Source organism: Lissotriton vulgaris, chromosome 3_1, assembly GCF_964263255.1.
Source record: "Lissotriton vulgaris chromosome 3_1, aLisVul1.2, whole genome shotgun sequence".
Taxonomy (NCBI): Eukaryota; Metazoa; Chordata; class Amphibia; order Caudata; family Salamandridae; genus Lissotriton; species Lissotriton vulgaris.
In genome coordinates this window covers 488,863,886-488,877,212 of record NC_141689.1, presented here as the reverse complement: position 1 = coordinate 488,877,212, position 13,327 = coordinate 488,863,886, and the positions used below count along the sequence as shown (strand labels likewise).

The 13,327-nt window shown below is 47.5% G+C and overlaps 1 protein-coding gene across 1 annotated transcript in view; it reads right to left on the bottom strand.

Annotated features, from left to right (window-relative positions):
- SLC30A5 (solute carrier family 30 member 5) overlaps positions 1-13,327 on the bottom strand; it is a 238,017-nt gene that overhangs the window by 63,758 nt on the left and 160,932 nt on the right. The window contains exon 12 of the mRNA XM_086960714.1: positions 10,554-10,683. Within this exon, the coding sequence (XP_086816840.1) occupies positions 10,554-10,683 (130 nt within the window). The remainder of the gene's footprint in view (positions 1-10,553; positions 10,684-13,327) is intronic.

Sequence of the window (13,327 nt, the reverse complement as noted above, 5' to 3'; positions counted from 1 at the left end):
TAAAGGCGCAAACTAGCTGTGACAACCACAACTTGCGAAATCAGGAAAGCCCACAGAAGGGACATCAGGCACACGACCCCCCCCAGTGGTGCAATGGGGAAACCAGACAAACAACAACCGAAGCTGACTTTTGAATCACGTCGTTCAGTATGCGGCCCCACAAATACAGAGGACGCGGAGAAGGAGACACGCAAAACGGCATGGAGACCATATTGAAGGCAATCCAAACTAGTCTTCAGGACATCAACGGTAAGCTGGATCATTTAACTTGCCGTATGGACACCATGGCCGTGAACATGGACCGTCTGGGCGAAAGACTGGATGAAGCGGAAACACGGCTGTCGGCGGTGGAGGATGAGGTGCATGGTAGCACCTCCAAATGTAACGAGATGAAACAAAGCTGAAGATTTGGAAGCGCGATCGCAGAGAAATAACGTACGCATAGTGGGTATACCAGAGTCAACCAACACGGGCCGCATGGAGACGTATGTAGTAGACCTCTGCAAAGCGGTTTTCGGCGCGGAACACCTATCGTCCAACTTCATATGAGAACGGGCCCAGCGGTCATTGGCGCCCCGATCGCCGCCTGGTGCAACGCCTCGACCAATTGTGGTGCGAATCTTGAACTACCGTGATCGAGATGGCATATTGCTGATGGCGAGAGAACGGAAGAACATCGACTATCAAGGCAACCATCTGGAGTTTTATCCTGACTACACACTGGCAGTGCAACAGGTCCGTAAGGAATTCACAGCTGCAAAAACCAAGTTACGGACTCTACAGGTGGAATGTGCAATGTTATATCCAGCGCGCCTGAAAGTCACATGGAAAGGCAAAACAACGATCCTTGCCACGCCGAAGGCTGCCCATGACTTCATTAAGAAAATCCACGAACAGCGAAAGGAACGTCGACAGGCGGATAACCTGCAGGAGTCGGACTGAAACTCTGCTACTGGCGAGCCTCATCTGCAACAAGACCTGTAAGTGTAGCTGAACTGATGGACTGCACGATCTGCACGGACAACATATTGTACAAATGACCACTAATAATGATGGGCTGAGGTATAGCCTAAGAGTTGTTCACACCACATCCGCTAAATGAGAGGGTGGTAACTTGGGATGTTATTATTGACTTTAAAGCAAGACACTGCATGAATCCAGATACAGTGGGGCTAGTGCTGTGCAGTCCCATATTGCCACTCTAGAAACTGCGGGATACTCGAGATGGAACTATGGGTAACGTGACTTTTTCCAGACATTGTGGCAAGGTACAGGGTAACTTAACCTGCAATATATTGACCTTTTACGCAAGACGATATGTGCAATCACATGCTGCCGCTGTGTCTTATCCTCTATTGCTAATCTAATGGCATATGCTGATTTAAGACTAATGACACCCTCTGAGTGTCCTCTAGCTGCCAAAGGGAGAGAGGAAACCTGTCACCCAGCATATGGAACATCTGTGTTGGTACAAAATGGGAAGGGGGTCTAATGGTGAGGTACAGCAGATACGGAAAGCCATGCCCTCATCTATTGAGAAAGGCACACCTAAGACCCATTTTTTTCCTAATAAGAGACTATAACATGATTGCTTTTTACATATGCTGGTTTACTTATGTATGTAGGTATGTTTAAGACTGCTGGGATTATTTACTGGTGATTATGCTAACACCCATCTGATATGTTTCACGCAAATATTGTCTGCCACTATGATATGCCTCGTCCACATCCATTAATTTGGATGGAGATGTGTACCCTAGGCGGACCTCCAAATGGGTGATCCCCACACTGGTTATGTACTGTTGGGAAGTTCATGTTTGGGTATGGATTCAGCAGGATTGGGCTGCTGATGGGATGGGGAAATGTTTTGATTCATGGACCGAAACACTTGAGAGGCATTGCTGAGATCCGGGGAGGACAACATACATGTGTTAATTTCTTGATATCCAGGTTATGCTGGCACCGTCAAAAGACGGTAGCAGTACATACAGACACGGCGAACTCCCACCCCCAAATAAAACAGTTGACTATGGCCAATAACATGCCAGGTTAAGTGGCACTAACCTTAATTACGTGGAACATCCGAGGCTTAACGAACCCGAAAAAAATAAGACAGATGTTTGCATGTCTAGATAGATGGCACATTGACATAGTAATGCTGCAGGAAACACATATCGCTCCGCACACATCTTTAAGTATTGGCAGGCGATGGGCTGAAACTGTACACAACTCCACGTACTCCTCGTACGCTAGAGGGGTTTCCATACTGGTTAAAAAAGGCACTAATCTTAGGGTAGAAAAAACAATCCATGATGCAGTCGGTCGTTTCTTGTTACTTAAGGGGGATATTACGTGGCCAGCGAGTGACACTCCTTAATACATATGGGCCCAACATTGATGCTCCTGAATTCTATCATAAAATATGGCAGCATCTACAAGAAGAACCAGACAGTTGGGGAGGAGACCTGAATCTGGCGCTACATGACCAGATGGACCGATCGGGGTCGACGACAGAACCCCATTGGAAAGATAGGAGCAAAGTACTAGATATCATGGCTGAGTTCAAACTACATGACATATGGAGAGTTAGGAACCCAGAGGTTAGAGAAGCCACACACACTTCTGCGGCCTACAACAGCTGGTCCCGCATTGATTACTGGCTGGGCTCGGAATCTGTACTGCTGTTGACCGCGGGAGTTCAGCATCTACCAAAGACATTATCGGATCACAACCCTATTATGTTAACCCTTCAAATACCACATTACATGCCACCACCATACAGCTGCAGATTTAACGCTGCAGCTCTCACTGACACTGGGTACGTGGACACTATAGCCAAGGCCATAAAGGACTACTTTTCACTAAACAAACACCCCACAGACGACCCATGCCTTCTTAGGGAGGCTTTCAAAGCCACGCTACGAGGAGTGTGCATTAGCACTACCACTGGAATATAGCGAGACATCAGAGCCCAGATTAGGTGCTGTGAGACACACCTCAAAATACTAGAAACTACAGACAAACAAACTCAGGATCGATCCATCTTAAGCGACATTCGCCAACCTCTCACGGAATACAACTCATTTGCACAAGATGAGGTTAAATATATACACAAGCGGCCCATAGCTAGGACATTTGGAGAAGGTGGGAGACCAGGCAAGGTACTAGCGGCCAGAATTTGTGAAGGGCGTAAGCAGCAAACAGTCTTACAGATAAGGGACGACGGGGGTAATTATGCACGGATACACAGGGGATACTGAATAGCTTTGTACAAACCTATAGCAAACTTTATAAGTCACAACCTACTACATCGCCCAACGACATACTCCATTATCTGGAGGACGTAGAGATTGCGTGGCTCTCCGACGCACAAAGGGCATACTTATCCTCGCCGATCACTGTCGAGGAGGTCACAGAAATAATCAAATCCTTGCCAAACGGTAAAGCCCCAGGACCTGATGGGTTTACAGGTGAATTTTATAAAGCACACTTAGACATGCTAGCGCCCCGACTAGTGGCGATGTATGGCGCTGCCTTTTACAGCAATATATTGCCTCCAACCTTGCGTGAAGCGGTAATAATAGCATTGTTAAAACCAGCAAAAGACCCTGAGAAGTGCGACTCTATAGGCCCTTATCGTTAATAAATGTTGACTCCAAAATTCTAGCTAAAATCCTAGCTACCCGCTTACAACCCCTAATGACCAATTTGGTTCGCCCCGACCAGTCCGGATTTATACCCTTAAGATCCACATCACACAACACTAGAACGCTAATCGCCTTATCCCACTATTTGACCCCAACTACCAAAGCCATTGCGGTCATGTTGGATGACGCTAAAGCCTTCGATTCTATTGAATGGTCTTATTTAATTACAGTACTGCATAGGATGGGGTTTCCTCAGATGTTTATTCATTGGGTGGAACTCCTATATACGAAACCGATGGCTAGGATTCGCATAAACGGATATATTTCGGACGCCCTGTCAAACGAACGAGGGACACGACAGGGTTGCCCATTATCCCCACTGCTATTCGCTCTCGCCCTCGCACCCCTGGCATGTAAAGTGCGGCAACTCCATCACCCCTCTGTGCTGCAGTTTCCGGGACGACCCCTACACATTTCCCTGTACGCAGATGATATGCTGCTCTACGTCAGAGATCCTGAACTACATTTGGGACCCCTGCTGTGGGAATACATAAGATTTGGAGGGCATTCCGGCTTGCAAATAAATTGGGACAAGTCATCCATTATACCACTCACAGACACAACCACACCACATTATATTGAATTCCCCTTAGAGTGGCAGAACGAGCCCATTAACCTCATGGCTGCTAATGGTTTTCCCCTCCTGTGCTGAAAAAACGCAAATACCAGTGTTGTCGTCATCAGCGTGCAAGGAGGCTACACCATGACGAGCCCAGCTCGTCATCAGCCTGGAAGGGGTTAAGTACTTAGGCGTGTGGTATCAGAGATCCGGAATTGGTCATACGTACTAATTATGGACGGGTGATCTCTTCAATAGAAGACAGGGTCAATAGATGGATACAGTTACCGTTATCGCTAGCAGATCGTTTTGGGATTGTTAAAAATGGTACTCTTGCCAAAACTGCTTTATCTATTTAACAACATTCCTATTTGCCCCCCGCGAGAGGTTTTTAAAAGAATAACGTAGGTTGTACTAAAGTTGATATGGGCCGGTAAACAGGCAGGCATTGAGATGCACACACTCACGCTACCATACTCCAAAGGGGGGCATGGTATGCCAGATTTCTTGCTCTATTATTTATGCGCACAGGCACAATATGCTACCTACTGGTATCATGCAATTCCGTACCTGACACACACAGCGGTGAAGGAGGGCGATGCACATCCAATCCCCTTAACTGCGATTATCACACACCGCAGACCACCTCTGCACGAAAGGGACATTAACACGATCGGCACGACAAACGCAGCATGGCGCAGATTAGGATATCTGGCCAAAAAACTCCCGCTGTACGCACCAGCTCTCCCATTGCACCACCATCCTGAACTATCGGTTACGAACGAGGAGGTAGGAATGAGACTACTTCATCAGGTGGGAATAGTTACGATGGGGGACCTCTACACAGAAGGCATATTTCACTCAGCGCAAGATTTATCATACATTCAAAACCCAAACCCATTGTTCCAATTCACATACCAAAGGTTACGAGGGGCCATTAAGCAGTTATACCATAACTTCCCTAACGAACCTGCGCAACTGAACACCCTCCAGCTCCGGATAACGTCCTCTAACACGGCACACCTGGTATCCAGACTGTACACTGTTGCGCAAGATGAAATAGGGTACAATAGTCAAAGAGCAATGGAAAGATGGAATGCATTATTACATGATCCTCTTACAGAGGCGGAATGGGGTACGACATGTACATCAACCCAACTACTGACATCTAATGATAACCTCAGATTGATTCACGTCAAATACCTACATCAAACATACTACACACTTATGAGACTTTATAAATATGGCCTCCGAACAGATGCAAGATGTGGGTATAAAAGAGCTGATTTTATCCATCTAGCATGGGGATGTCCAAAAATAAACATGTATTGGGAACGGGTCACGGACCAGCTCACGGTGATGGTAGGGGTGGATGTTGCTTGTACAATCAAGATTGGTTTACTGGGGCTATTGCCCAATGTGCGTGCATTAAAGCGTAAATTCTGCATGGTGGCCTTGCTGCTAGCTAAGCGTAGAATTTCCATGTGCTGGGACAGTAAAAGTGTACCTACTGATAAGCGCTGGATTGAAGAAATGACACATTGTCAAGACATATTGCGAACTTATGAAGAGGAACTGCCGACAGATCTAGGCCACGGGACTACTGGCAATATCTCACAGAATATTTACGTGTACACCCAACAGTTGCTGATACTGATTAACACTCTATTTCGTTATGAATTACAGTATTTGCGTATAACTGCTCAATGTAAGAATACGTACAGCAGGCGGTTGTATTACCTGGATGATCAATGCTGTAGTGTGGAGGTTCGGTTACTTTTCTTTAAATATGTTGCTGATGTAACACCTGTGAAAAACCAATAAAAAGAGTTTAAAAAAAAAGAGAGCAGCCACCCTTTGATGACGTCGAGGAAAAAGCCTTGACGCGGCAGTTAGTCTCCGGCGAGGATGACACCAGCAGGTGCCCAGCCTCCGGGGAAGAGGGGACGTCCGAAGACTAGTACGTGACCGGACGCCTGCCCGGCGCCGTCGAATCCGCAACCTGGAGCAGGACGTCGTTGTCGTCCCGCGCCACCAGAGACGCCGGACAGGCCTCCGTCACATCACATAGCGCCGGGGCGGGGCCGGAGCCAATGTGGCTACGAGACGGCACGGGAACTGCGCCAGCTCAACCTCCAACTAGGCAGCTGCCTACGTGGAGGACCAAGGGGCACCCGAGTGATGGGAGGGAGCCCCTCGCCAACCTCGACCCATGAAGGGTCGAGAGGGGTCCGCCGACCACCAAGGAGGCGCCAAGGCCGACTCGACCCCCGGCAAGGCAGCCGCCTGCACAGAGGGATGAGAGGGACCCGGGGAGGGGCAAAGAGACCCCGCCAGCCTCGACCCACAAGGGTACGAGAGGGGGCCGCTGACCCTGTGGCGCCGCCAGGGCCAACTCAACCTCCAATGAGGTGGCCACCTGCATGGAGGTACGAGAAGGGCCCGGGGAGGGACGAGGGGTCCCACCCCAACATCGACCTATGATGGGACGAGGGGGGTCTGTCGACCCCTGGGGCGCCGCCAAGGCCAGCAGCTGCCGGAGATGCGTCACCTCGGCCTTAGACAGGACCACCCTGTCAAAGGACCGAGAGGGGCTCGGGGAGGCGACCCGAGCCCCAGCGACCTCCTGAGACACCACAGGGACTCCTGCAGGAGTTTACGGCGGAGCTAGGGCACCATAGTCCGAAGGAGGGACCCCCGAAGGGCCGCACCCCGACGTCACCAAATCCTCCAAGCCTGGATCCGAACCAGTCGGCACCACGGAAGGCCCCGCACCGCGCAAGGGATCCGCGGACGCCCCAGGTTGGGAAGGAGGAGGAGCCAGCAAGGCCTGCAAAGCTGCTGCATATACCTCCATCTGAGCTCTCGACGCCCCTTCACCCGGGAACGGTTGATAGGGGGACGATACGCGGGGTCGCATCACCCGCGGAGAGCCCACGCCCCCAACAGTCCGGAAATCAGCCCTCGGGGACAACCTGCAACACTTACCGACAGGCAAGCGACGCTCTTGTGGCACAGGGGAGGGATGAGGACGACAGCGATGACGGCCGCATCGAAAGCCTTTTGCAGAAGCTGATCGAGGGGACAAAGCCATTCTGGACATGCAAGCCTAGAAGTTTCATGAGGCACTCCCGCCGCGACTTCGGCTTCAATTGTTGGCATGGCTCGCAATCCATGGAGCTGTGATCTTCCCCCAAACACCACATGCAAATGAGGTGACGGTCCGTCGCCGACATCAGACGTCCACAAGACTAACACGTTTTAAAGCCCGACGGCATCCCCACACTGTTCCCACAAGTCTCGCAATAGCGAAGGTAAAGGCCTACAACAGGCCCAGAGCATAGACCGGATCTGCGTTGCACACGGAAAAGGAAAAAACTGAGGTCAGCACGCCGAGGTGGGGCTTATGTCACCTCAATGACGTCACGCTCACAGACAATGTCAGAGCGGAGTCACGCGGTACCACCCCCCCGGCGCGCAGTGATACTGGGGAAAAGAAAAGTCTTCCAGATCCTGGGGATCGCCTGGGGATAATTCTACGTTAAAGAATCTGCGGCTAGTAGTCTCTATCAGATATCCGGCTCAGAGGAGAGGTCAAGGCCATCTGCATCCTCCGATTCTTCCGCCCACTCATGTTCGGACTCGCACTGCCGTGCAAGAGGGTCCTCCAACCCCTCCCATTCATCCCTCTCCTCCACGGCCCGAGACACAGGCGGCAGCGGCTGAGGAGGAACAGGGGTAAACAAATGCTACAGTGGCGTAGGGAACGGCACCGGGAACGCCGATCTGGCTCCATGTCCCAATTTGGGTCCCAAGCTGGGGCAAAATTGTCCGGAATTTTGGGCAAATGGCGGAGGCGGGTCTAACGGGGTCCATGTCGGCGCCGGGAGCGGCGCCGCAGGGGGCGTCGGACCGGATCTGGAGGCAAGCAAGGGCCCTCCATAGGAACCGCGGGTCCGAAGGCGCGCCGGCAGGAGCCCTAGGCCTGAAAAGGCGGTTCATGGCTGCAAGAAACTCTTGCCCCTGGGCAGGAGACGTTGGCAGCCTCGGATATGGTGGGTTGGCTGCGGGACTCCCAGGCTCCAATGGAGCCACAGGGGAAAGATCCCTGGTCCCCTCATCCGCATCCGGAGACCGACGGGGGCCTGTCGGAGAGCGAACACGCTTCTTTGACTTTTTCTTGTGATGTCTCTTACCCGATTCAGAGGGCGAAGGCTTCAACCCCGTGGAGCGATGATGATAGCTCCGTGGACGGTGCTTTGAGCGACCCCGGGACCTCGAAACGCGCGGAGATGACTGCCTGGCCTCTAGCAGCTTTCGGGACTGGTCCTGCAAAACCTTCGGAGCCATGGCCAGACATTCGGGACATGACCGTGAGTCATGGTCGCGCTCCAGATAGTAGAGACAAACGCCACGGGGGTCGGCCACCGACATCATCAGCGACAGGCCTCATAGGACTTAAACCCAGGCAAACCTACTCGGCACCAGGATTCAAAGACTCAAAAGGAGGAGAGACAAAAGTCTCAAAAAGTTAGTAAAAAAGTGACTAGGGTACGTGCTCTAACCGGATCGGCGCTTGATGGAGCGGAAAAATAAAGAACTGACGTCAGTGCGCATGGGTGGCGCCTAAGTAGTCTCCGTGAGGTCACCTCAGCGACGGACGCGGAGCCGCATGACGCCATCTACTGACACGCAGGGGTACTGCTGACGTAAAAAAAATCCGGATCCAGTCTGATGCCTGGGGATATTCTATGGTAAGCAATCTATCATTAATGTGTCCCTTTCAGATATTTACACACAATTTGTGACTAAATGATCTGAACAGAACAACATTATGTGAGGCTTCATACTCTCAGATGATTTTAGAGTCCCATCAGAACACTAACTCTCATTCACTTCAAATATGACCCTGTGTAATGGGACATTTTTTCCTTGCTCACAACTATTACTAGAAACCCTACACTGATACTACATTGTGTATTGAAGGCTCGTGTGATGTCATGTTAAGTGCATCCTTGCACTTGACTCCCATCATTGGAATGGTCTGAAAGTACTTTCGGATAGGAGTATGCTTTACAGTTTTGTGATTCTTGAAACAACAGTGAAGTTCCTTCATAATCACCCAGATAACATAAATACCATTAAACATCCCAAAACAGCACTGAAGCACTAAATATTGATAGTGTAACTACATTAACAATGGAAGATGTGAACTATTTCAGTACAATTATCTCAAAACAATTAATGTTGCCGGAGCTAACAGTCTCCTACGGGATTTTCAATCAATAAGTGAGTCAGGGCTTTTACGTTTATTTTGCATACAATATGAAAATGGCAGAGGCTACTACAATCCACCCACTTGTCCAGGAGTATAACGTGAACAAAGAGAATGTTGACACTTTGACCAGTAGGTCTTAATATAACGTCTAGATGTTGTTATTTTTGGCACTAGTGAATTCTCTGGTGTCTGTACTTCAAAGGCTATTTTTTATGGGTTGACAAGAAGATTTTAATCTGATGACCTAACATTTCTTGATAGACTATATGACCTGCATGTTGTCTGGCTGACTCGCCCTGAAAATAATTAGATGAATCAAGAAATACTTTACCCAATGTTTAGGGTCCAAGGGAGAATATAAGGTTTTCATTGGATGGCCTAGTATTTCCAGACAGAACATAGGACTGAACATGCTATTGTCTTGCAACTTCAAAAGGAAAAAAAGCAGCTATATGTAATGCTGTGCTTAAATTTGACAAGAACATCTGTAATGCATAGTGCCAATCACAATCAAGTAAAATAATATCCAACTGTGGATTCAGATTGACATGTTCAGGTCACTGAAGCACCTCATGCAAAAACTGTCACAGAACATAGGAACAATATCCTGCTAGAATGATTTAGTACGGAGTACAGAACTGCAAATTCTTATTTATAAAGATTGAATATGACTCTCAAAAAATGATGTAGAGTTACAAGTACTGGTTCTATGAGGTTGCAGGTCATTCAAAGAGTTGCTCCCCTCCACGGACTAAATCTAAAAGGCTCAATTAAACCAGCAGCATGCTAACCACCTTAAGAAATCCACAAACACTGACTTTAAAGTAGAAATAATAGTAAAACTGCAACATTCTCCTCTTTTGCAGAGACTTGACCCTTGAAGAAAGCATCTAACATATTTCAATTACAAAGTAGTAGTATAATGTGCAAGCAACATATTGTACTTTATTAGTTACAAAGCATTAATCAAAGAAACATAGTTAAAAAAGAGTAGGTAAGCAGAGCTTACTGTTAACATAGCAGTATCTATTTCCGGAGGGTCAAGTATTCTGGCCACAGCCTCCATGAATACGAAGAAAGCTATCACCACTAGAAAAAGACCGTTGATAAATCCAGAGAGAATTTCCACACGACCATATCTAAAAACACAACAAAAGCATTAAAGTGTAACTAACAAAACAAATGCATTTGACATTTAGAGCATTTAGGAAAAATTTGCCTGCAAGTCACATAAGTAGAACCATTATCCATCCAGAAACACCACTGCACTCGCATAAGAACACTTCTAGCCCTGTATTCAAATAGACATACTATTCACACAATGAAAACAGAGTTAATGGAGTCATGCATAAGCAACATACAGTACAGTACTTCTAAAAAAAAAAAAAAAATAGCGACACTTCAAAGTCACTACTTTTACAAGTGGCACACTTATGCAGAATAGTCAGTAATACTTTACCCCTTCAGGCAAAAAGCTAAAAGTCTGAGTCAAAACATCTGAGCACCCAACATGTTTAGCAGGGACAGGGACCCATCAAACATCTAAGCACTGGGTGTTTGGGTGTAACTACGAGAGGATCCATGTTAACTAACAAAAAGCTGTTTTTTTCACAATCTCCTAACAAGAAACTTTAGAGAGTGCTTTCACATGTTTGCATGTTCAATCAGATTTAAGATTTGTACGTGGATAAGGACAAGTTATTTATGAATGCAGGTCTCAAAGTCTCATTCTTTTTTTGTGCTTTACACACAACTGTAAGAGTTTATGGTGCAAAAATTTAACCTGGACCTATGGCACTTAGATATCTAAAAGGTACACATTGCACCAACAAGCAAAATCACACCATTATTTGGCGAGGTCTTAAGTAATGCCAGGTGCTATTCTTGCAAAAACCTGCATGTTTAAGGGTAATTCAGATTACATTATTAATTTCTCTATTCTTTGCAGAGAAGGAAAAAAGCACAATGTGGTTCACTTCTTGCAAGCGTGCCAAATGAAGTACTGTGTGCAAGGTCAGACACTGCCATTCCTGGAGCTCTGTAGCCGCCAGCAACCCTACTGAGTGATATTTATTTTGCAACTAAGACATCTTTGAACCACAAAGGAATTACAATTACACCAGGACCTACTCTGCATTCTCTTAACCCACTGGACACCCTCCAGTCCCATTTTGCACCCAAAATCTGTCAACATCATTCACTCCCTACGAAACACTAGAAGAACAATTGTCCTCCAACCAAAAGCCGACAAATTACCAAAAATATCCCAGACTCTTCTAGCAGGATCAGTCACAGCACCAGGCTTCTTGCCTACCGCTAAAACTGCCAACTCCCATATACCACCAATTTTGCACTTCACTACCTCTATGTGACTGCCAGTACCACAGTCCCATACTGAAACAAGCATTGGCAACGTCAATAGGTCTCACCTCTGGGACATACTGACTTTGCCACTCGTTTTTAGTGATGCTGTACACCCAGGGTACTTGCAAACATTTTCCCAGGGGCAAAAACAATCTGGTCTGTAGTGTGGCTGAGGGCTGCATTAATGCTAGCAGTGTCAGGAGAGATGTAGATGTAAGGTGGACGCAGGTGGAGTGAAGCATGTACATGGTGTGGACTATGAATTGTGGAGGTATTTTGAGGGTTTCATTCCCCTACTGCCCTCTAAATTATGCTTATAGTCTCTAGAAGAGACACAGATTTGACAATATAGTGTTATTCTGTATCTTAGCCGCTATCCGTCTACTGCACCCTGGGGTATGCCTTTTCTGCTAGCCATCGCCACCCTTGACGAGTCAGGTGTGCAAAGGAAGTAGCTTGATTACTGAAGTGGAATGAAATATAATTTTAGGTCTCACAATCTCCTTATTGCTTTAGTATCTTATCTGTGAACATTAAGAGTACAAAGACACAGGCTCAGTCAAGGTGGTAAGTGCTATAAAAACTGACAAAGATCCTGCATTATTGAGACCTGAACTGCAGATGTTGTTAGTAAAAGAAATCTAATTGGGTGGTTCTTCTAATTGTTATTCGAAATGCTTCACCCCAAAAGACTCTGCAAAATGGGTGGACAATCACTCTACCTGTGCGAGTAACCCGAAGGATGGCTTCTTTCATTTGGTGTGGCACTGTCAACCTATACAACAAAACTGGGGGTGGGGGGGGTCCTGGATACACTTGCTACTATAGTTGATGAGGCCTTACAATTAGATCCCAAAATTGCATTGCTGGGCGGCAGCACCTACCACGCAGGCAACTCGATAACTGGTGACCCTGACTTTACTTTTAGCCAAACGCCAGGTTCCAAAGCAGTGGAGTAGAGGTAGGGCCTCTAAAAGGCACAACTGGATTTCAGACTTAGTCTATTGAAATGAACAGTTGGAAATGTATGCAGAACTACAGCCCTGTGCTGGCAGATCGAGGGATATATGGAGTCCTCTCACCATTTCATTTTAGTGGGAGCCAGCTTCCCCTACCCCAGAGACCTCGGCCCCCGAGGGAAGAATCTGCTGGTGCCATTGGGGGTCCCTAGCACACAGCCCAGCAGTGCCTAACCCCATGATACAACTGGGCACTATCACCCCGCAATAGCTGTGAACTGTTCAGGCATGGCATGGCAATGGTTTCTAAAGTGGTGCATTGTATCTCTCTGGTCTCTGGTGTACAGGTTTGCTTTGCATGTAATGTATGGTCTCTTTTATACCACACAAAATTTACAATGAAAAAAAAAACCAGTTATGGTAGATCACCTACACTCTTATAATAGTGCTTCTATTCAAT